The sequence below is a fragment of the Coregonus clupeaformis genome, chromosome 24 (genome assembly GCF_020615455.1).
Source record: "Coregonus clupeaformis isolate EN_2021a chromosome 24, ASM2061545v1, whole genome shotgun sequence".
Classification (NCBI taxonomy): Eukaryota; Metazoa; Chordata; class Actinopteri; order Salmoniformes; family Salmonidae; genus Coregonus; species Coregonus clupeaformis.
This window is the reverse complement of record NC_059215.1, coordinates 29,190,951-29,215,909: the sequence shown is the minus strand read 5'-3', so window position 1 is coordinate 29,215,909 and position 24,959 is coordinate 29,190,951. Positions and strand designations below refer to the sequence as shown.

Sequence of the window (24,959 nt, the reverse complement as noted above, 5' to 3'; positions counted from 1 at the left end):
TCACTCTGTCTGCATGTGTGTGTGTGTGTGTGTGTGTGTGTGTGTGTGTGTGTGTGTGTGTGTGTGTGTGTGTGTGTGTGTGTGTGTGTGTGTGTGTGTGTGTGTGTGTGTGTGTGTGTGTGTGTGTGTTGTTTATCCTGGGCATGGGGCCCACGGCTGCAGTGGGGAGTGTGGCCCACTGTGCTCAGCTTAGCTTTATCAGACTGTTGAATAGGAAGAGATATCCTATCAGACACAGAGGGAACCAACGGGCTGCTCAAACACAATGGTCCACCCAGACTGGGGCTAGCCGACTAAACTCAACTCCACGATTTACGATGAAGTTGCTCGGTGACTAATGTGGGCGGGCTGTAGTTCCGACGTCACATAAAATTAAGTTTTTATAAAAAAACAACTGATTTCAGCACCCAAAGAATAACCTGCAAATACACAGGACATTTCTATTCTTTGGGTGCTGAAATCAGTTGTTTTTTATAAAAACATCATTTTATGTGACGTCATAGCTATAGTCTGCCCACACTAGTTGCCGCGCAACTTCATCGTAAATCGTAGAGTTGAGTTTAGGCAGATAGGGCTGGCAGGGCAGGCACAGTTTACACACAGCTCTCTTTCATGTATATATTTATTTATTTATGTATATTTTCATAGGGCATGGTTATTGGATGTTTCATGGTTGTGTACCCCCTGCCAGGCTGGCACTATAGACTAACAGAGTCTGTAGTATGTCATTGTCAGGTGATGCCATCTACAACACTCCATCCGGTACTACTGAACTGGTTCTGTTTATACTGTTTATACAACAGACAATTACACCCAGTCTAGTTTCCGGCAAGCCTAGATGGCACCATCCCAAAAAGCTGTCAAGTCCCCTTCTGTCAGCTGTCTTATCCTCTTCCTTTCATTCTCTCAGTCTCTCCTATACAGTATGTCTTAGAAGGACATTAGAAAAATGGAGAATGCAATAACTGAACACAGTCCTCATAGGTTGTGTGTGTGTGTTTGGGTGTGGGTGTGGATGTGGATGTGGGTGTGGGTGTGGGCGTGTGCGTGTGTTTGTGTGTCTGTCTGTCATGGGCTGCCCTACATACAGTGACAGAAAAATATTTTAAAGCAGATTGTTGTGAGGATGTGAGATCCCTAGTCACAAAGGGAGTGTGAGAGATATGTTCTGTCTGGCATGCCATAGTTTTATACCAGCAGGCAGATCCACTGGTTCACACACTGTGTGGACAGGCTGAGTTTAGCGCATAAACCTCTGCATATTTTTTTTTCTTAGTATATATTTTTTCTTCTAGGGAGTAGATCAGCTTTAATATTTCAGATAGATTGTAACTTCCATCAATGTAATTGTCTGCATCACTTCCAATCCCCCATATGTTTTTCTTCTCGCAAATATATCTATATATATATATCTATATATATATATATATATATATATATATATATATATATATATACATACATATATATACATATTTACATACATATATATATACACATACAGTGGGGAAAAAAAGTATTTAGTCAGCCACCAATTGTGCAAGTTCTCCCACTTAAAAAGATGAGAGAGGCCTGTAATTTTCATCATAGGTACACGTCAACTATGACAGACAAATTGAGGAAAACAAATCCAGAAAATCACATTGTAGGATTTTTTATGAATTTATTTGCAAATGATGGTGGAAAATAAGTATTTGGTCACCTACAAACAAGCAAGATTTCTGGCTCTCACAGACCTGTAACGTCTTCTTTAAGAGGCTCCTCTGTCCTCCACTCGTTACCTGTATTAATGGCACCTGTTTGAACTTGTTATCAGTATAAAAGACACCTGTCCACAACCTCAAACAGTCACACTCCAAACTCCACTATGGCCAAGACCAAAGAGCTGTCAAAGGACACCAGAAACAAAATTGTAGACCTGCACAAGGCTGGGAAGACTAAATCTGCAATAGGTAAGCAGCTTGGTTTGAATAAATCAACTGTGGGAGCAATTATTAGGAAATGGAAGACATACAAGACCACTGATAATCTCCCTCGATCTGGGGCTCCACGCAAGATCTCACCCCGTGGGGTCAAAATGATCACAAGAACGGTGAGCAAAAATCCCAGAACCACACGGGGGGACCTAGTGAATGACCTGCAGAGAGCTGGGACCAAAGTAACAAAGCCTACCATCAGTAACACACTACGCCGCCAGGGACTCAAATCCTGCAGTGCAAGATGTGTCCCCCTGCTTAAGCCAGTACATGTCCAGGCCCGTCTGAAGTTTGCTAGAGTGCATTTGGATGATCCAGAAGAGGATTGGGAGAATGTCATATGGTCATATGAAACAAAAATAGAAAATGTTGGTAAAAACTCAACTTGTCGTGTTTGGAGGACAAAGAATGCTGAGTTGCATCCAAAGAACACCATACCTACTGTGAAGCATGGGGGTGGAAACATCATGCTTTGGGGTTGTTTTTTTGCAAAGGGACCAGGACAACTGATCCGTGTAAAGGAAAGAATGAATGGGGCCATATATCATGAGATTTTGAGTGAAAACCTCCTTCCATCAGCAAGGGCATTGAAGATGAAACGTGGCTGGGTCTTTCAGCATGACAATGATCCCAAACACACTGCCCGGGCAACGAAGGAGTGGCTTCGTAAGAAGCATTTCAAGGTCCTGGAGTGGCCTAGCCAGTCTCCAGATCTCAACCCTATAGAAAATCTTTGGAGGGAGTTGAAAGTCCGTGTTGCCCAGCGACAGCCCCAAAACATCACTGCTCTAGAGGAGATCTGCATGGAGGAATGGGGCAAAATACCAGCAACAGTGTGTGAAAACCTTGTGAAGACTTACAGAAAACGTTTGACCTGTGTCATTGCCAATAAAGGGTATATAACAAAGTATTGAGAAACTTTTGTTATTGACCAAATACTTATTTTCCACCATAATTTGCAAATAAATTCATTAAAAATCCTACAATGTGATTTTCTGGAAAAGTTTTTCTCATTTTGTCTGTCATAGTTGACGTGTACCTATGATGAAAATTACAGGCCTCTCTCATCTTTTTAAGTGGGAGAACTTGCACAATTGGTGGCTGACTAAATACTTTTTTTCCCCACTGTACATACACACACACATATATACATACATTTATACATATATACATACATCCATACACACACACATATCCTTTTTTAAATTATATTTCCCTTCATTACTTTCCAACCCCACCACCCCTATCCCAATTGGAGTAAACTAGTGAACAACAACGCTTTGGCCTCTACTTCCAGCCCATACATACTATATACATTTTATGGACACAGTCAAATTCTACAATAATTATATTTTGTTTGTTTTTACTCCTGAACTTCCTCCGATCATTTTCATGATGTCCATTTGGTTTGCTTCTATATGCCATATTTTTCTAACTGTGCTCTTTCACAAAGCTCTCAATCTATAACCTATATACTTATTATGGACACAGTATGCTTTACATTCGTTATCTTGTTGTTATTAGTTGTTGTTATTAGTCCCATCCTTCAGCTCCATTCAACACCTCCCATCTATCTCTTAACACCATCCATATTGGATTTCTATTTGCCATATATTTTTCAACTGTACTGTGATGTTTTACAAAAGTTCTGAACCTTTCTATTCTCATTGTTTCTACAGATCGTAAATTGAAAATAAACATTTTTGCTAAAAGTATTATTATATTATTGATCGATTGACTATGACTTTTCAGATCACCCAGTAGTGCTATCTGCAGGGTTAGCGCCAGGTAAATATTGCAATCCTTTAGCCATTCCTGGACCTGTGTCCAAAAACAAGCTACAAATGGACAGTACCAAAACAAATGATCTAATGATTCTGTCTCTTCGCAGCAAAATCTGCAGAGCTGGGAAGATTGTATCCCCCATATAAATAACATTATATTGGTAGCAAGAATTTTATATAATAATTTAAATGGAAAAGTTATAAGTTTTGAATCCGGCTTCGTTTTGCGTATCAATTCATAAACACTATGCCATGGAATCGGTACGTCAAAAATCTCTTCCCAACTATTTTGCAATCTACAGTTGAAGTCGGAAGTTTACATACACTTATGTTGGAGTCATTAAAACTATTTTTTCAACCACTCAACAAATGTCTTGTTAACAAACTATAGTTTTGGCAAGTCGGTTAGGACATCTACTTTGTAATTTTTCCAACAATTGTTTACAAACAGATTATTTCACTTATAATTCACTGTATCACAATTCCAGTGGGTTAGAAGTTTACATACTCTAAGTTGACTGTGCATTTAAACAGCTTGGAAAATTCCAGAAAATGATGTCATGGCTTTAGTGTCACGATCGTTAGACGGAGTAGACCAAGGTGCAGCGTTGAAAGCAAACATACTTTATTAATCGAATGACTAACACGAACAGCGAAACAAAACAACAAACGATACGTGACATCCAAAGGACAAACCTAACTCGGAACAAACCGAAAGGAACAAGATCCCACAACTATTGTGGGAAAACAGCCTCTATAAATATGGCTCCCAATCAGAGACAACCAGCAACAGCTGACACTCGTTGCCTCTGATTGGGAACCACTCTGGCCAACACAGAAATACAAAACTAGAATCCCGACATAGAAACACAACACATAGAATATACACACCCTGGCTCAACATATAGAGTCCCAGAGCCAGGGTGTGACAGTTAGAAGCTTCTGATAGGCTAATTGACATCATTTGAGTCAATTGGAGGTGTACCTGTGGATGTATTTCAAGGCCTACCTTCAAACTCAGTGCATCTTTGCTTGACATCATGGGAAAATCAAAAGAAATCAGCCAAGACCTCAGAAAAAAAATTGTAGACCTCCACAAGTCTGGTTCATCCTTGGGAGCAATTTCCAAATGCCTGAAGGTACCACGTTCATCTGTACAAACAATAGTACGCAAGAATAAACACCATGGGACCACGCAGCCGTCATACCGCTCAGGAAGGAGACGCGTTCTGTCTCCTAGAGATGAACGTACTTTGGTGCGAAAAGTGCAAATCAATCCCAGAACAACAGCAAAGGACCTTGTGAAGATGCTGGAGGAAACAGGTACAAAAGTATCTATATCCACAGTAAAACGAGTCCTATATCGACATAACCTGAAAGGCCGCTCAGCAAGGAAGAAGCCACTGCTCCAAAACCACCATAAAAAAGCCAGACTACGGTTTGCAACTGCACATGGGTACAAAGATCATACTTTTTGGAGAAATGTCTGGTCTGATGAAACAAAAATAGAACTGTTTGGCCATAATGACCATTGTTATGTTTGGAGGAAAAAGGGGGTATGCTTGCAAGCCGAAGAACACCATCCCAACCGTGAAGCACGGGGGTGGCAGCATCATGCTGTGGGGGTGCTTTGCTGCAGGAAGGACTGGTGCACTTCACAAAATAGATGGATTCATGAGGAAGGAAAATTATGTGGATATATTAAAGTCACATCTCAAGTCAGGAAGTTAAAGCTTGGTCGCAAATGGGTCTTCCAAATGGACAATGACCCCAAGCATACTTCCAAAGTTGTGGCAAAATGGCTAAAGGACAACAAAGTCAAGGTATTGGAGTGGCCATCACAAAGTCCTGACCTCAATCCTATAGAAAATTTGTAGGCAGAATTGGAAAAAGCGTGTGCGAGCAAGGAGGCCTACAAACCTAACTCAGTTACACCAGCTCTGTCAGAAGGAATGGGCCACAATTCACCCAACTTATTGTGGGAAGCTTGTGGAAGGCTATCCGAAACATTTGACCCACGTTAAACAATTTAAAGGCAATGCTACCAAATACTAATTGAGTGTATGTAAACTTCTGACCCACTGGGAATGTGATGAAAGAAATAAAAGCTGAAATAAATCATTCTCTCTACTATTATTCTGACATTTCACATTCTTAAAATAAAGTGGTGATCCTAACTGACCTAAGACAGGGAATTTTTACTAGGATTAAATGTCAGGAATTGTGAAAAACTGAGTTTAAATGTATTTGGCTAAGGTGTATGTAAACTTCCGACTTCAACTGTATATGGGACGGCTGTCAATCCTTTGGTACTTAAATGAAACTGGTATACTTTTTTTATTTATCACAATTATCTTTAACTAATTATATTCTTTAACAGACAAGTTCCTTACTTTTTCCCCCTTCTACTTTCCATTTTCCATTTTTGCGGTAATGCTGCAATTATTTGGTTGTAATTTTGGGTAGAGCAGACATTTCCATATGTTTTTGTTAGCTGCATGTGCGACATAACTCCACCAGTCCTACCGATAATATCATTTACGAAGATTATACCTTTTTTTTTTTTTTTTTTATCAATTAGTATATTTGAGTTTAACCACAATATTTGTTGCATTATTTGTTCTGTCGTTTCTGGAGTATTAAATTGAAATTGCAACCAATTTTCTATGGCTTGTTTTAGCAATAGTGATATTTGGGAGATTATTTCCTTTTCAAATAACTTAAAGTGAGAGGTTGTAATCTGAATAAAGGGAAAAAGGTCATTCTTGAACATTGGGTGAGACAATCTTACTAATTTGCAAGAAAACCAGTTCGGATTTAAGTATAACTTTTGTATGACTGAAGCTTTTAGTGATAGGTCTAATGCATTAATATTTAATAATTTCTGTCCTCCGAATTCATATTCATTATATAAATAGGCTGGCTTGCCGTTCCAAATAAAATGGAATATTTCTTTCACATATAATTAAAAAAACTGTTCGCAGGCAAGACCATAAGCAAATAGGTAAACTGGGATAATACTAAAGAGTTAATCAGGGTAATTTTTCCACAAATTGACAGGTATTTACCTTTCCATGGTAGCAAGATCTTATCTATTTTTGCTAACTTTCTATAAAAATGTATTGGAGTGAGATCATTTATTTCATTTGGAATATGTATTCAGAGTATATCCACATCACCATCAGACAGTTTTATTGGTAAACTACATGGTAATGTAAAAATTGTATTTTTTAGTGATCCAATACGTAATATAGTACATTTATCATAATGAAAATGTATCTAGATCCTCTATGAGGCTGTGGAGGGATTCAAGTTGTGGATTTAAAAGAAAACATTAATCATCATCATGGAGCGGCAGGTAGCTTAGTGGTTAAGAGCGTTGTGCCAGTAACCGAAAGGTCGCTGGTTCTAATCCCTAAGCCAACTAGGTGAAAAATCTGTAGATGTGCCCTTGAGCAAGGCACTAAACCCTAATTGCTCCTGTAAGTCGCTCTGGATAAGAGCGTCTGCTAAATGACTAAAATGTACAATGACACCTTTGTTTTTAAGCCCTGGATTTCTAATGCCTTGATATTATTGTTGGATCTGATTTTAATAGCTAACATCTTGATCGCAATAATAAATAGATATGCCGATAGTGGACAACCTTGTTTCACTCCTCTTGACGGTTTAAAACTTTTTTAGCCATTATTTACTATTTTACACCTAGGGTTACTATACATGATTTTAACCCAATTTATAAGTGATTGTCCAAAATTGAAATGCTCCAGGTATTTATATATAAACCCCAGTCGTACTTTATCAAATGCCTTTTCGAAGTCTGCTATGAATAGTAGGCCTGGTTTCCCAGATTTTCCATAGTGTTCTATTGTTTCCAGTACTTGCCTTACAGTGGGGAGAACAAGTATTTGATACACTGCCGATTTTGCAGGTTTACCTACTTACAAAGCATGTAGAGGTCTGTAATTTTTATCATATGTACACTTCAACTGTGAGAGACGGAATCTAAAACAAAAATCCAGAAAATCACATTGTCTGATTTTTAAGTAATTCATTTGCATTTTATTCCATGACATAAGTATTTGATCACCTACCAACCAGTCAGAATTCCGGCTCTCACAGACCTGTTAGTTTTTCTTTAAGAAGCCCTCCTGTTCTCCACTCATTACCTGTATTAACTGCACCTGTTTGAACTCGTTACCTGTATAAAAGACACCTGTCCACACACTCAATCAAACAGACTCCAACCTCTCCACAATGGCCAAGACCAGAGAGCTGTGTAAGGACATCAGGGATGAAATTGTAGACCTGCACAAGGCTGGGATGGGCTACAGGACAATAGGCAAGCAGCTTGGTGAGAAGGCAACAACTGTTGGCGCAATTATTAGAAAATGAAAGAAGTTCAAGATGACGGTCAATCACCCTCGGTCTGGGGCTCCATGCAAGATATCTCCTCGTGGGGCATCAATGATCATGAGGAAGGTGAGGGATCAGCCCAGAACTACACGGCAGGACCTGGTCAATGACCTGAAGAGAGCTGGGACCACAGTCTCAAAGAAAACCATTAGTAACACACTACGCCGTCATGGATTAAAATCCTGCAGCGCACGCAAGGTCCCTCTGCTCAAGCCAGCGCATGTCCAGGCCCGTCTGAAGTTTGCCAATGACCATCTGGATGATCCAGAGGAGGAATGGGAGAAGGTCATGTGGTCTGATGAGACAAAAATAGAGCTTTTTGGTCTAAACTCCACTCGCCGTGTTTGGAGGAAGAAGAAGGATGAGTACAACCCCAAGAACACCATCCCAACCGTGAAGCATGGAGGTGGAAACATCATTCTTTGGGGATGCTTTTCTGGACAGGACGACTGCACCGTATTGAGGGGAGGATGGATGGGGCCATGTATCGCGAGATCTTGGCCAACAACCTCCTTCCCTCAGTAAGAGCATTGAAGGTGGGTCGTGGCTGGGTCTTCCAGCATGACAACGACCCGAAACACACAGCCAGGGAAACTAAGGAGTGGCTCCGTAAGAAGCATCTCAAGGTCCTGGAGTGGCCTAGCCAGTCTCCAGACCTGAACCCAATAGAAAATCTTTGGAGGGAGCTGAAAGTCCGTATTGCCCAGCGACAGCCCCGAAACCTAAAGGATCTGGAGAAGGTCTGTATGGAGGACTGGGCCAAAATCCCTGCTGCAGTGTGTGCAAACCTGGTCAAGACCTACAGGAAACGTACAAAGGTTTCTGTACCAAATATTAAGTTCTGCTTTTCTGATGTATCAAGTACTTACAGTGGGGAGAACAAGTATTTGATACACTGCCGATTTTGCAGGTTTTCCTACTTACAAAGCATGTAGAGGTCTGTAATTTTTATCATAGGTACACTTCAACTGTGAGAGACGGAATCTAAAACAAAAATCCAGAAAAACACATTGTATGATTTTTAAGTAATTCATTTGCATTTTATTGCATGACATAAGTATTTGATCACCTACCAACCAGTAAGAATTCGGCTCTCTCAGACCTGTTAGTTTTTTCTTTAAGAAGCCCTCCTGTTCTCCACTCATTACCTGTATTAACTGCACCTGTTTGAACTCGTTACCTGTATAAAAGACACCTGTCCACACACTCAATCAAACAGACTCCAACCTCTCCACAATGACCAAGACCAGAGAGCTGTGTAAGGACATCAGGGATAAAATTGTAGACCTGCACAAGGCTGGGATGGGCTACAGGACAATAGGCAAGCAGCTTGGTGAGAAGGCAACATCTGTTGGCGCAATTATTAGAAAATGGAAGAAGTTCAAGATGACGGTCAATCACCCTCGGTCTGGGGCTCCATGCAAGATCTCACCTTGTGGGGCATCAATTACCATGAGGAAGGTGAGGGATCAGCCCAGAACTACACGGCAGGACCTGGTCAATGACCTGAAGAGAGCTGGGAACACAGTCTCAAAGAAAACCATTAGTAACACACTACGCCGTCATGGATTAAAATCCTGCAGCGCACGCAAGGTCCCCCTGCTCAAGCCAGCGCATGTCCAGGCCCGTCTGAAGTTTGCCAATGACCATCTGGATGATCCAGAGGAGGAATGGGAGAAGGTCATGTGGTCTGATGAGACAAAAATAGAGCTTTTTGGTCTAAACTCCACCCGCCGTGTTTGGCGGAAGAAGAAGGATGAGTACAACCCCAAGAACACCATCCCAACCGTAAAGCATGGAGGTGGAAACATCATTCTTTGGGGATGCTTTTCTGCAAAGGGGACAGGACGACTGCACCGTATTGAGGGGAGGATGGATGGGGCCATGTATTGTGAGATCTTGGCCAACAACCTCCTTCCCTCAGAGCATTGAAGATGGGTCGTGGCTGGGTCTTCCAGCATGACAACGACCCGAAACACACAGCCAGGGCAACTAAGGAGTGGCTCCGTAAGAATCATCTCAAGGTCCTGGAGTGGCCTAGCCAGTCTCCAGACCTGAACCCAATAGAAAATCTTTGGAGGGAGCTGAAAGTCCGTATTGCCCAGCGACAGCCCCGAAACCTGAAGGATCTGGAGAAGGTCTGTATGGAGGAGTGGGCCAAAATCCCTGCTGCAGTGTGTGCAAACCTGGTCAAGACCTACAGGAAACGTATGATCTCTGTAATTGCAAACAAAGGTTTCTGTACCAAATATTAAGTTCTGCTTTTCTGATGTATCAAATACTTATGTCATGCAATAAAATGCTAATTAATTACTTAAAAATCATACAATGTGATTTTCTGGATTTTTGTTTTAGATTCCGTCTCTCACAGTTGAAGTGTACCTATGATAAAAATGACAGACGTCTACATGCTTTGTAAGTAGGAAAACCTGCAAAATCGGCAGTGTATCAAATACTTGTTCTCCCCACTGTATGTCATGCAATAAAATGCAAATTATTTACTTAAAAATCATACAATGTGATTTTCTGGATTTTTGTTTTAGATTCCGTCTCTCACAGTTGAAGTGTACCTATGATACAAATTACAGACCTCTACATGCTTTGTAAGTAGGAAAACTTGCAAAATCGGCAGTGTATCAAATACTTGTTCTCCCCACTGTATATTATCTCCAATGTATCGCCCATGTAAAAAACCTGTCTGATTAGAATGAATAAAGTCCGACAATACCTTTTTAATTCTATGCGCTATTCATTTTGCTAGAATTTTTGCATCACAACACTGAAGTGTATTGGGCCTCCAATTTTTTTAATGGACTGGATCTTTATATTTTCCACTTGTATCCTGTTTCAGTAATAATGAAATCAGATCTTCTTCTTGAGTGTCTGATAATCTACCATTTACATAGGAGTGGTTAAAACATGCTAATAACGGTCCTCTGAGTATATCAAAAAAGGTTTGGTATACCTCGACTGGTATGCCATCCAACCCTGGAGTTTTCCCGGACTTAAAGTCTTTAATTGCATCCAGAAGTTCCTCCTCTGTAATTTCACCTTCACATGAGTCTTTCTGCATGGCTGTTAATTTTACATTATCAATAGAAAATACATCTCTACAATTTGCTTCAGTTAGAGGAGATGGAGGCGACTGAAACGAAAACATATGCTTAAAGTACTTTGTTTCCTCCTTCAAAATATAATTTGGTGAATCATGGGTGACTCTGTCATTTGTAACCAGTTTCAATAAATTATTTTTGGTAGCATTCCTATGTTGAAGATTAAAAAATAATTTGGTGAATTTTTCCCCATATTCCATCCAGTTTGCTTTATTTTTATAATATATTACACTTGATCTTTTTTGAATAAGTTTCTCCATTTCTTTTTGTTTTTCCTCTAAATTATTCTGAGCCTCTATGTTACAGTTTTTATTGCTATCTATCTGTTCTGTTAGAACTTCTATTTCCTTTGTTAGTGTGGACTCTTTTGACCTAAATTGCTTTTGTTTTCGAGATGAGTACTGAATTGCATGGCCTCTAAAGGCACATTCTGCATATTTTACATTTTCTGACTCCCTCCTGTGTGATGACTCCCTATGCTATTGGATGATCAATTCTTGATAGTAAATCCTAATTTGCTAGGCAAAAGAACTGACACAGTCTGTACAATGTAGGATGATCACACTGCTGGAGAGAGAGGGGGAGGTACTCTGATACCAGGGCAGGGAGCTGCCAGGGACAAATTGAATCTCGCTGACTGCTAACTCAATTTGACTCTCCATTCTAAAGGCTCTTAACTTTGTTTTCCCTCTCCCCTCTTCCACCTGCTCCTCCTCCTGCTCATCCTCCTGCTGCTCCTCCTGCTCATCCCCCTGCTCCTCCTCCTGCTCATCCTCCTGCTCCTCCTCCTGCTCATCCTCCTGCTCCTCATCCTCCTGTTCCTCCACCTTCTTCTCCTCCTCCTCCTCCTGCTCCTCCTCCTGCTTCTCCACCTGCTCTTCCTCCTCCTGCTCTTCCTCCTCCTCCTCCGGCTCCTCGCCCTGCTCCTCCTCCTCCTGCTCCTCCTTCTGCTCCTCCTCCTCCTGCTCTTCCTCCTGCTCCTCCTCCTGCTCCTCATCATCAAAGTTCTCCTCTAAAGGCTCAGCTGCAGCGAAAGCCTTTGACAAAGTTGTGGAGTCTGCTTGCTCATGTAGATTGATAGGTTAGGTCTGAATCATAACATAATCATATGTGTGCTTACTTATTTTCACACAGACACATATATGTGCACCCTTGTCATATTAAGATATTTTGACAATTCATGAGTAATTTGTGTACAAGGACATTTGAAAGAGTATTTTTTCCGCTGCCCAATTTGTTTTTGATTGCCCTGACTGAAGAGTTCTAGATTTTGACATGAGTCTGAACAGAACCACATGGAGGCTTATGGGCTCGTGTTTCAGAGGGTTAGGGTTCCATGGGGTTAGCCTGGGGTTAGCCTGGGGTCAGGGGTCAAAGACTTTGTAGCCAGTGAGCTGACCTGACCTGAGAAATGTGCACTAGGTCTGGAGAGAAACAACAGCATTCTGACTGTGCAGTCATACAGCACATGCAACACACACACACACACACAGGCAAACACAGCTTTCAGGCCTTTTTTCAAATTGTATTTATACAGGAAAAGCCCATTGAGACACAATCTCTTTTTTGCAAAGGAGACCTAGCCAAGAAGGCAGCAGCAATCAATACAACGTTACAAAATTAAGAAAACATACAATACAATCAACACGATCCAGCCTACTGGAAACATTTCCACTCCTCCTGAACAGAGTTTTGTATCAGAGTTATAAACTCATTAAGGGGCACTAATACCTCTAGGTGAAGCAAAGATTGTAGACTAGTCCATGCATCTGGTGCACAATAGTAGAAAGCAGTCTTTCCTAACTTGGTAACGGCCCTGGGGACTTTAAGTAGCAACCACCTAGTACATCGTGTCAGGTAACTGCTAGTGGTGAAGGTAGCAGGTTACAGAGGTAGAGAGGGAGTTTACCCAGAATGGCTTTGTAAATGAACACGTACCAATGTAGCGGCCTGCACATATAAAGTGAGGCACTTGCATATGCATTCCAAAGTCCAACTCTCTCTCCCTAGCACTGTCTCTCCCTAGCACTCTCTCTCCCTAGCACTCTCTCTCCCTAGCACTGTCTCTCCCTAGCACTCTCTCTCCCTAGCACTCTCTCTCCCTAGCACTCTCTCTCCCTAGCACTCTCTCTTTTTGGCCTTTTCTCCCCCTTCGCCAAACTCCCTGTTGCTCTCTCTTCCTCTGCCTCTTTCTGCCCTGCTGTAGGATTATAAGGCAATGATGCTTCAAATCAAATCAAATTGTATTGGTCACATACACATATTTAGCAGATGTTATTGCAGGTGTAGCGAAATGCTTGTGCTCCTATCTCCAACAGTACAGTAGTATTTAACAATTCACAATAATACGCACAAATCTAAAAGTAAAAGAATGGAATTAAGAAATATATAAATATTAGGATGAGCAATGTCGGAGTGGCATTGACTAGAATACAGTATATACATATGAAATGAGTAAAACAGTATGTAAACATTATTAGAGGGCTTTGCTTGACTATCTGCTATGGTTTCGATGTGTTTGTGATGATAATGTTTCAGGAATAAGATTGTCCATTGTGATCCCTTTTGTTGTGACCAGTGTGGCCCGTGGGTGTGTGAGTGGTTGTTATGGTCAGAATGGGTGTGAGTGTGAATGGTCACTATGGTTCATAGAGAAGAGACTGGTCAGTGTGGTTGAGAGGGGTCCTTTAGATCCATAAGGGTGTGTATGCATGGTCAGATCAGGAACACTCCCCATGCTGTGGTATTCAACCTCTGGTCCAACAATAACAGCAGACAGAACAGAACAGGACCCACCCACAAACAGGATGGGAATATACACAGTACATTACTGACCCGCTGACCTGTTGCTCTCTCTCTCTCTCTCTCTCTCTCTCTCTCTCTCTCTCTCTCTCTCTCTCTCTCTCTCTCTCTCTCTCTCTCTCTCTCTCTCTCTCTCTCTCCTCGCTCTTTCTCACTCTCAGGGTTTTATTGGAATGGGAAACATATGTTTACATTGCCAAAGCAAGTGAAATAAACAATCTCTCCTGATCTCGTTCTCTTACTATATAGGCTACCCTTGTCTCTTGCCCTTAACATAACCATACACAATGAAGCGGCTCCTGTTCTAAAGCTCATGCCTGTCATTGGGAGATGGACCGGCCAACGATGAGGACAGCTGAAGAGGGGGATAACAGAGAGAGAGGGAGAAGATGGGTGAAAAAAGCCCTGGGAAAAGGAGTGTGAATTCTCCCCGGTGTTAGCGGCTGAGCTGTGGGGACACTGTATGGTTTTGTCTGCAGGCAGTGCTTAGCCAAACAGGATTAGAGGGGGAGAGGAGGCTCCAACAGCAGAACAAAGCAGCCCACAAAGAATGTGATCTGGGCCTGGCTGGCGCTGTAGGCCTCCCTCTGGTACTGCACCACCATCCTGAGAGTCTATAGTCAACTCCAGAACTCCCCTCATCCCACACTACCATCTACTATCCTCACAATATATGGTCCCTCACTAACTCACACATCCCCATGCTCAATCTCCCTCCCAAACCTTCCAGTGACCCTACTTTACCACCACACCACACATTCCCCCAATCTTACTTCCTTCTTCCAATAGCCTCACTGCCTCCATATCCACTCGCCACAAATTAGCAGGGATGTATCTATTCCCCCAGCTGCTGACTGGCTGGATCTGCTCAATAAGATCCTATATAGAACAGCACAGCGCAGACCTCAGTCAGTCAGTCAACCCCCACGTCACTTTCCATATGGCTTCTCTCCTCATTTACCCAGTAGTAATGAGGTAAAGATGGAAAGTAGCTAGTGGCTAGGCAATATAAATATAATGAATTGTAGTTCTGTGGGATAGCCACCGACCTGACAACTGGCATGGTGACTCACTTCCCTGGTTGAGACTCCAGTCCTGTCTCACTCAACACACACCTCACCTGTGTGACTGCCAACTGACAGACAAGGGCACAGCCCACACACACACATGCGCGCACACACACACACCAGTTGATCTGGTTTCTCAGCACTGTATATTCTGAGAATAATCCTCTCTGACTTGTCTTTGTAATAGCTGTAATCAGGGATGAAATGAGCATGGCCTCAGTCTGCTGACAGGGCTGACACTTCTACATCTAATATGAGGTGGGTGGTGTTGCTGGGCAGCTGTTAGCCTGTTCCACACTGAATACAATAGAGATCTGAGCCCATGGCATGGCAGACATGTGACTGTGAACTGGGGGCACTCCTCTGCATGGTCCTTACTATCAAAGCCTGCCAGAATGATGGCGTTCCTAATGCATTTTCCCCTTAGTGGAAAAACACAGAGGTCATATTCTGTACAGTCGATCCCTCTGTTGACGATATCATTGCCTGACTGTTCTATCTCCCTGGCAGAGGTCTACTCACTTACCAAAGCTATATGACTCTGAATGTCTGTTTGTCCATGTGTAATGACATTGTATGAACTTCCTGTCATGTATTGCACATTTTCCATAGTCCTTTTGTGGGCTTGTGTTGGTGGCTTGTCAAAATGGATGGTGTGTGTGTGTCCTCTGTCCCCTAATCAAATCACTGTGATAGTACTGTACTTTCCCCCCACCCCGTACACCCCTGTATCCCTAAGTGCAGACATGAGCTCATCCCAGGACGTCCCACCCCATAGATAGAAGAGCAATGTTTCCCCACCCCCCCCTTCCTCCCCCTCCCCCACCCCCCCCTTCCTCCTCCACCCCCTCCTTTGTATAATCTCTAAAACAACAGACCCGGTTAGTGTAATGGGGCTATTAGAATCACATTTGAAATGACATTTGGACACGAGTACAAAGAGAGTATAGTTGAGACAGAGGGAGGAGGTTTGCTCTCTGATATAGAAACCTCACTGTAAGTGATGGGTTTATTTAAAGGGTGAGGGTGAGACGTTTTACATTGTTTCTCATAATCTATGAGGGTGGGAAGTTAGAAGATAATGACAGTGGAGAGAAGAGTAAGTGTGGGTTCCTGTGTGTCTGTGTGTGAGATAGTGTGTGTGTGTGTGTGGTCCTGTCTGTGTGTGATAGAGCTCTCCTCTCTCTCTCTCTGTTTGACTTCTCACACTCTAGGCAGGAGGAGCAGCTACAGTTGAAGTCGGAAGTTTACATACACCTTAGCCAAATACATTTAAACTCAGTTTTTCACAATTCCTGACATTTAATCCTAGTAAAAATTCCCTGTCTTAGGTCAGTTAGGATCACCACTTTATTTTAAGAATGTGAAATGTCAGAATAATAGAGAGAATGATTTATTTCAGCTTTTATTTCTTTCATCACATTCCCAGTGGGTCAGAAGTTTACATACACTCCATTAGTATTTGGTAGCATAGCCTTTAAATCGTTTAACTTGGGTCAAATGTTTTGGGTAGCCTTCCACAAGCTTCCCACAATAAGTTGGGTGAATTTTGGCCCATTCCTCCTGACAGAGCTGGTGTAACTGAGTCAGGTTTGTAGGCCTCCTTGCTCGCACACGCTTTTTCAGTTCTGCCCACAAATTTTCTATAGGATTGAGGTCAGGGCTTTGTGATGGCCACTCCAATACCTTGACTTTGTTGTCCTTAAGCCAATTTGCCACAACTTTGGAAGTATGCTTGGGGTCATTGTCCATTTGGAAGACCCATTTGCGACCAAGCTTTAACTTCCTGACTGATGTCTTGAGATGTTACACATAATTTTCCTTCCTCATGATGCCATCTATTTTGTGAAGTGCATCAGTCCCTCCTGCAGCAAAGCACCCCCACAGCATGATGCTGCCACCCCCGTGCTTCACGGTTGTGATGGTGTTCTTCGGCTTGCAAGCAACCCCCTTTTTCCTCCAAACATAACGATGGTCATTATGGCCAAACAGTTCTATTTTTTTTCATCAGACCAGAGGACATTTCTCCAAAAAGTATGATCTTTGTACCCATGTGCAGTTGCAAACCGTAGTCTGGCTTTTTTATGGCGGATTTGGAGCAGTGGCTTCTTCCTTGCTGAGCAGCCTTTCAGGTTATGTCGATATCGGACTTGTTTTACTGTGGATATAGATACTTTTGTACCTGTTTCCTCCAGCAACTTCACAAGGTCCTTTGCTGTTGTTCTAGGATTGATTTGCACTTTTCGCACCAAAGTACGTTCATCTCTAGGAGACAGAACGTGTCTCCTTCCTGAGCGGTATGACGGTTGCGTGGTCCCATGGCATTTATACTTGCGTACTATTGTTTGTACAGATGAACATGGTACCTTCAGGCGTTTGGAAATTGCTCCCAAGGATGAACCAGACTTGTGGAGGTCTACCATTTTTTTCTGAGGTCTTGGCTGATTTCTTTTGATTTTCCAATGATGTCAGTGTTTAATGTATGTATTTATTTGTGTTTCCCTATGTAAACTCTCGGTCGGTAGAGGGAATTCTGTCGTTTTTTTCTGTGCTGCGCTCCGATGTGAAAGCTGTGTTGGTATTTCCTGTTTTCGCTGTGGAGAGACGCCCTTTGAACTCTCCAACAAGCGCTCCCCCAGGACTCCCCCACTCTCTACACTCTTGGCCCCATCCCTCAGGGCAACAACAACACATTTGCTCATGGATGTTTGTTTTTAATCAATATCCCATATGCCATTTGTATTTTTCCAAATATTTGTTTCTGACTGCCATAAGGTATTACAGTCAAATACCTGTCCACACGGTAGCACCCCACACAACAGGCAGGCATGCACTTAAAACATACAACCTGAGCAACTGACACAACATCGTGGTGCGAACTATTGACATCAAGGCCTCCACAGTGTCATTGTGAGAGAGACAGAAGACAGAGAGAGAAAAGGGCAACCAGTGAAGAACAAACACCATTGTAAAACAACCCATATTTACAGTGGGGAAAAAAAGTATTTAGTCAGCCACCAATTGTGCAAGTTCTCCCACTTAAAAAGATGAGAGAGGCCTGTAATTTTCATCACAGGTACACGTCAACTATGACAGACAAAATTAGAAAAAAAAATCCAGAAAATCACATTGTAGGATTTTTAATGAATTTATTGGCATATGATGGTGGAAAATAAGTATTTGGTCAATAACAAAAGTTTCTCAATACTTTGTTATATACCCTTTGTTGGCAATGACACAGGTCAAACGTTTTCTGTAAGTCTTCACAAGGTTTTCACACACTGTTGCTGGTATTTTGGCCCATTCCTCCATGCAGATCTCCTCTAGAGCAGTGATGTTTTGGGGCTGTCGCTGGGCAACACAGACTTTCAACTCCCCTCCAAAGATTTTCTATGGGGTTGAGATCTGGAGACTGGCTAGGCCACTCCAGGACCTTTGAAATGCTTCTTACGAAGCCACTCCTTCGTTGCCCGGGCGGTGTGTTTGGGATCATTGTCATGCTGAAAGACCCAGCCACGTTTCATCTTCAATGCCCTTGCTGATGGAAGGAGGGTTTCACTCAAAATCTCACGATACATGGCCCCATTCATTCTTTCCTTTACACGGATCAGTCGTCCTGGTCCCTTTGCAGAAAAACAGCCCCAAAGCATGATGTTTCCAACCCCATGCTTCACAGTAGGTATGGTGTTCTTTGGCTGCAACTCAGCATTCTTTGTCCTCCAAACATGACGAGTTGAGTTTTTACCAAAAAAGTTATATTTTGGTTTCATCTGACCATATGACATTCTCCCAATCCTCTTCTGGATCATCCAAATGCACTTCAGACGGGCCTGGACATGTACTGGCTTAAGCAGGGGGACACGTCTCGCACTGCAGGATTTGAGTCCCCTGGCGGCGTAGTGTGTTACTGATGGTTGGCTTTGTTACTTTGGTCCCAGCTCTCAGCAGGTCATTCACTAGGTCCCCCCGTGTGGTTCTGGGATTTTTGCTCACCGTTCTTGTGATCATTTTGACCCCACGGGGTGAGATCTTGCATGGAGCCCCAGATCGAGGGAGATTATCAGTGGTCTTGTATGTCTTCCATTTCCTAATAATTGCTCCCACAGTTGATTTCTTCAAACCAAGCTGCTTACCTGTTGCAGATTCAGTCTTCCCAGCCTGGTGCAGGTCTACAATTTTGTTTTTGGTGTCCTTTGACAGCTCTTTGGTCTTGGCCATTGTGAAGTTTGGAGTGTGACTGTTTGAGGTTGTGGACAGGTGTATTTTATACTGATAACAAGTTCAAACAGGTGCCATTAATACAGGTAACGAGTGGAGGACAGAGGAGCCTCTTAAAGAAGAAGTTACAGGTCTGTGAGAGCCAGAAATCTTGCTTGTTTGTAGGTGACCAAATACTTATTTTCCACCATAATTTGCAAATAAATTCATTAAAAATCCTACAATGGGATTTTCTGGATTTTTTTTTCTCAATTTGTCTGTCATAGTTGACGTGTACCTATGATGAAAATTACAGGCCTCTCTCATCTTTTTAAGTGGGAGAACTTGCACAATTGGTGGCTGACTAAATACTTTTTTGCCCCACTGTATGTTCATTTATTTTCCCTTTTGTACTTTAACTATTTGCACATAATATGACATTTGAAATGTATTTATTATTTTGGAACTTTTGTGAGTGTAATATTTACTGTAAAAAAAAGGGGGGTTATTTCACTTTTGTTTATTATCTGTTTCACTTGCTTTGGCAATGTGAACATATGTTTCCCATGCCAATAAAGCCCTTAAATTGAAATTGAGAGAGAGGAGGAGGAGGAAAGAGGGAGGGGAGGTGTTGTTCTGATAGCTTTATGACTTGTTCTCCCTGAGCATAAAATCTTGACATTGTGTGAGACCTTTTATCTGGTTCTTTGTAGCACAGAGAGTGTGTCTCTTAGCGCGACTACATGGTTGCTATCTGTTGTGCCAGGGTCATAAACAGGCAAATTGTTTTGCTGCTTTGACTTTTAGGAGAACTAATGTAATGTCCCCATCTCATAACCCCACAGAGTAGAGGCAGCCCAAAAAGCGAGGGAAGGAGAGTGGGTGGGTGGGTGGGGTGGGGAGGGGGGGTTGGCGGGGGGGCTGTTTTAGTTCTGCCAGTCACCATGTTTTAATTGTCCACGGGCCCCAGACACTGCATTTGCTTTGCTGGTTGAAAAGATTGTTGACATTTGGAGCAGCAAGATAGGAGCCACAAGTATTGTTTCACATGCTGAGAGTCTATCAGAGAGGAGAGAGAGGCTGAGTTGGAACAGAACAGCTCACATTCCAGCTACTGTAACACAGGGGAAGGGCTACAGCACTGGCCCCCGCCTTTCTTTCCTCCGTCTTTCCCTCTCTCTCTCTCTCTCTCTCTCTCTCTCTCCTTTATTTTACTCCCCTCTCAGCAACTCCACAATAAACTTAGACGCTGGTGGCAGTCTGCAATTAAGAGTAGCTGTAAACAGCTCTGGAGCCTTGACGCCTTTGTGTTTTCACTGGAGACACACACAGCGGGACCTGGGTTAGGCTGAATTAGAAAACGATCCTCTTTCTGCGACACACTGGCAGAGGTTGGCTCTTGTTGGTTTTGTTTTCGGCAAGGAGGGGGTGTAGCAGGGTTCACACGGGTACTGAAGGGACCCCCGCCGTTACAGCGTTGTCCCGTGCCAACCCAGAGACACGAGGGGGGGTAAGTTACCTTCTGATCTGTTGTGGGGGACAAAGACCACCCTCCACCGTCTTTACTCAGGTAATGCTGAGTGTAAATGCTTTGACCTGAAGATGATGCTTATGGACTGACTATTAGACAGCAGACTCAGACTGTACAGAGCTGTTCTGTTGTCCTTTTTTAGAAAGGTTTTCATCAGTGTGGCTTGCTCCACTGTGTCTTCGCCTATGTGGGATGTGTTAGGTTGGGTTTCCCAGCTGGGAGAGGTGTGGGGGGATTTTGAATGCGGTTATGCTGTTTTTACAGTAAACATTAAGCTATCGTCTGAGCAGGCTGTTGAAAGAAAGGGTCTGTTGTGAGAGGAGGGGAGGTGAGAGTAGAGTGCTGGTTAGATTAGCTAGTTGGCACTGAGAGATTATCAGGTTGCTTGTGGAGTGTGGAGGGCTGTAAGCAGGATCTGTGGTCTGAGGGCTGAGTAGGCTGCACCACTAATGGACCAGAACACCAAGGGCATTGATGCAGGATTAGGGACTGAAATTCCACTGCCCTCTGAGGGAACAAGGAAGGAAACACAGCCATGAGTGTGGTTGAGGTGGTGTGTGTGTGTTCGTGCGTGTGTGTGTGTGCATGAGTGTGGGTATTGAGTGGTGGGCGGGGGGTGTAAATGGGGCTGTAGTTTTGACGGCTTGACTTGGCAGACTGTAATGTTGGAATAAAGTGGTTGAATTCCTGTTTTCCCCAGTGTAGAGACCTTTCCTGTTGTGTTTCTACTACAAACACGGCTGTGATATTCTGGAAAACGATTGTGTGTGTGGGGGGGCGTGTGGGTATTCCTGTTTTGATAAACTGAGTAAAGGTTTGGTTGAGAAAGGTGTTTTCATTGTTTCATTGTGACACTTTCTTGAGTCAGATTTAGTTTCCATGCCCTGATTATGTACTCACAATATGGCCATGTTGTTGGAAACTAAACCAGCACAGCCTCTGTCGCACTGCGTCAGACCAGATCTGATCCACCTCAAGTCTCATATCTGTCTCACAGCTACCTGCACAGTCTCATACCTGCGTCTCATACTCTCTCATAGTTTCACAATATGATACAAATACTGTTGAGAAGATGTTGCCCCTGGCCCTAGGTTTGTCCTTCACACAGACCTTGGTTGCCATTACTGTAACACCTAGAGACCTCTCTGTCTCTGAGCTATGGAAGGTCAGAGGGTTTAAAGCCTCTAACTGAACAGGGGAATGTGCAGAATGGATTCCTGCCAGGTCTGGCATCCCAGTCACGGATACTTTCTTAAAATATGAGCAAATTGGCTTTGAGCAGTCACCTATTTACCCACCATACAGGTCTACTCTAACTTATTGTTTATAGTGGGCATGGGGGTATAATACATTTTTGTTCCCTATTTTTGGTGTCTTTGAGTGTGTTTTATGTGTAAATATTAGTTATTTACTCACCCCAAAATCTTCCTCTCTTCTGTTCCAGGGACCCAGGTCAAAGATGGCAGCCTGCTCCAGGGTCGAAGGCAGCCATGTTGGTGAAGGTGAACAGTATTGGCAGGAACCAGTCCGTGGTTCCCGCTAGCACCCTGCACCTACTCCACCTCAACAACCTCAGCCCTGGAAGCCCAGCTGTGTACCAAGTCCACTCAGACAGACCCAGCCCTGTAGGCAAGATGGCTGCCCCCGTGGACCCCAAGCAAGCCTTCCACCTGAAGAAGGCAGACAATGGTAACTTCTGCCTGGTGATGCCCTCCACTGGCGGCAAGGTCTACCAGACCCCCCAGAGGTCTCAGGCTGGCACCCCCAGGCCCTCCTCGCCCCAGTACGCTGCCACTCCGCCCATCTATGATGAACCACCCATGGATCCACCTATCTATGATGAACCCCCCATGGAGGTGGAGGGGGCCCACCTCCTGAACAAGCCCTTCACACCATCCACCAGCCTGCAGAGGGTCCGCCAGCCCCAGTCCCACCCCCAGACCCAACCCCAGCAGCAGCCCAAGCTTCTCCAATACCCAGCCTCTCACCTGAGCTCCAAACACAAGAGGAACCCCTCCGCCACAGATTACAGCCCCGCTGGACGGGAGTGCATCAAACACATGGTCAACGTGGACCCTGCCACCTGCAAGCAGAGCCCCTTATCCCAGCCTATCCAGACAGAGCAGGGTCCTGTCCCAGACCCTGACCTGCCGCCCTCTCCATCCCCCTCCCCAGCCCCAGACGTGACCCAGCCCAGGCCCAAGGAGGTGAGCCTAGAGAAGAAGCAGTCATGGCGTCTCCTGGAGGCCAGCGCGAGGAAGAACATGGAGGCCCGACACAGCCGACAGAACAGCCTGGCCTCCCAAGAGTACCCGGCACCGGCCGCCGTCACCTACCAGGACTCAGGCTACTCCACGGGGCCCTCGCCCAGCCTGAGGAGGAAGAACCGCAGGAGAGCCCTGGGCGGAGGGGCTGGGGGGGCAGGTGGTGCAGGGCAGGGCCGGCCAGGCTCAGTGGGCAGCAGTGGGGAGCTCAGTGCCCTGAATGAGAAGCTGATGGCAGAGATGCGAGCGGTGGTGAGTCGCTCAAACACCCTGCGTGGCAGTAAGGCTAGCCTGGACACAGAGATGTCTGAGGGGTCTGTACCTCGGGCCCGTTCCCCCTTGAACTCCCTAAAGAAGTACGGGGGCCGCAGTGCCTCCCGGGAGGACATCAGTGCCAGTAACCGCTCTCTGTACCGGGCCGGGAGCGGGAGTAACCACGGCAACGTGCCCCTCTTGTCCCTGGTGTCAGACAGCATGGTGCGTCAGAAACGGACCTATGAGAAGGTGGACACTCTGGAGAAAAGCATCACCAGCCAGAACAGTCTATCCTCCCCAGAGCCCCCCATGTCCCCCTCCCAGGTACAGTACAGCCCTCCTCTCAACACTGTGTACTGTAGGTGTTTGTGAATGTTGTACTTGTCTTATCTGTGTCTTAGCATTCAGACCTCTTTGTGTATACACAGTAGAAGACAGAAGGGGCCTGTTCCTCTGGTGTGTGTGTAGTTGAGTGGTGATATGTTGACATGTTAGTGTATGTGCCAGGCGCCTGCTGAGATCCAGGGCCACTCCAGCCTGCCGCTCCAGCCTGCAGTGTGGTGACATATGAAAGGGCCGTCTGTGTGAGGCTCAAAGGGTGGGTCTGCTCTGTACTCTCTACCTCATGTGATGGGGCGTGGGCTGATTAGCCTCGTTAGCCGCATTACCGCAGGTCAGCTGGAATGTCTGCCATCCATACCCTCTATCTTTTATTTTTTTATTTTGGGGGGATGGGGGGGGGGTAGATCAGCTTTAATATTGCAGATAGCTTGTGGCTTTCATCAATGTAATTGTCTGCATAATTTCCAATCCACCAAAATATTTTTGGGTAAATACATATAGAAAATATATACACTACCGGTCAAAAGTTTTAGAACACCTACTCATTCAAGGGTTTTTCTTTATTTTTACTATTTTCTACATTGTAGAATAATAGTGAAGACATCAAAACTATGAAATAACAAAAAAAGTGTTAAACAAATCAAAATATATTTTATATTTGAGATTCTTCATATAGCCACCCTTTGCATTGATGACAGCTTTGCACACTCTTGGCATTCTCTCAACAAGCTTCATGAGGTAGTCACCTGGAATGCATTTCAATTAACAGGTGTGCCTTGTTAAAAGTTAATTTGTGGAATTTCTTTCCTTCTTAATGCGTTTGAGCCAATCAGTTGTGATGTTACAAGGTAGGGGTGGTATACAGAAGATAGCCCTATTTGGTAAAAGACCAAGTCCATATTATGGCAAGAACAGCTCAAATAAGCAAAGAGAAACGACAGTCCATCATTACTTTAAGACATGAAGGTCAGTCAATCAATTCAAGTTTCTTCAAGTGTAGTCGCAAAAACCATCAAGCGCTATGATGAAACTGGCACTCATGAGGACTGCCAAAGGAAAGGAAGACCCAGAGTTACCTCTGCTGCAGAGGATAAATTAATTTGAGTTACCAGCCTCAGAAATTGTAGCCCAAATGAATGCTTCACAGAATTCAAGTAACAGACACATCTCAACATCAACTGTTCAGAGGAGACTGCGTGAATCAGGCCTTCA

The 24,959-nt window shown here is 43.8% G+C and overlaps 1 protein-coding gene across 3 annotated transcripts in view; it reads left to right on the top strand.

The window, feature by feature from the left end:
• Window positions 1-24,959, top strand: part of arhgap46b (Rho GTPase activating protein 46b) — a 126,321-nt gene that overhangs the window by 70,544 nt on the left and 30,818 nt on the right. For 2 of the 3 annotated variants that reach the window (XM_041846263.2, XM_041846262.2), the window contains one exon: window positions 22,331-23,729. In XM_041846263.2, the coding sequence (XP_041702197.1) occupies window positions 22,331-23,729 (1,399 nt within the window). Of the gene's footprint in view, window positions 1-20,580; window positions 20,866-22,330; window positions 23,730-24,959 lie in introns of those variants that run through there. The other variant, XM_041846264.2, reaches the window with a different exon arrangement.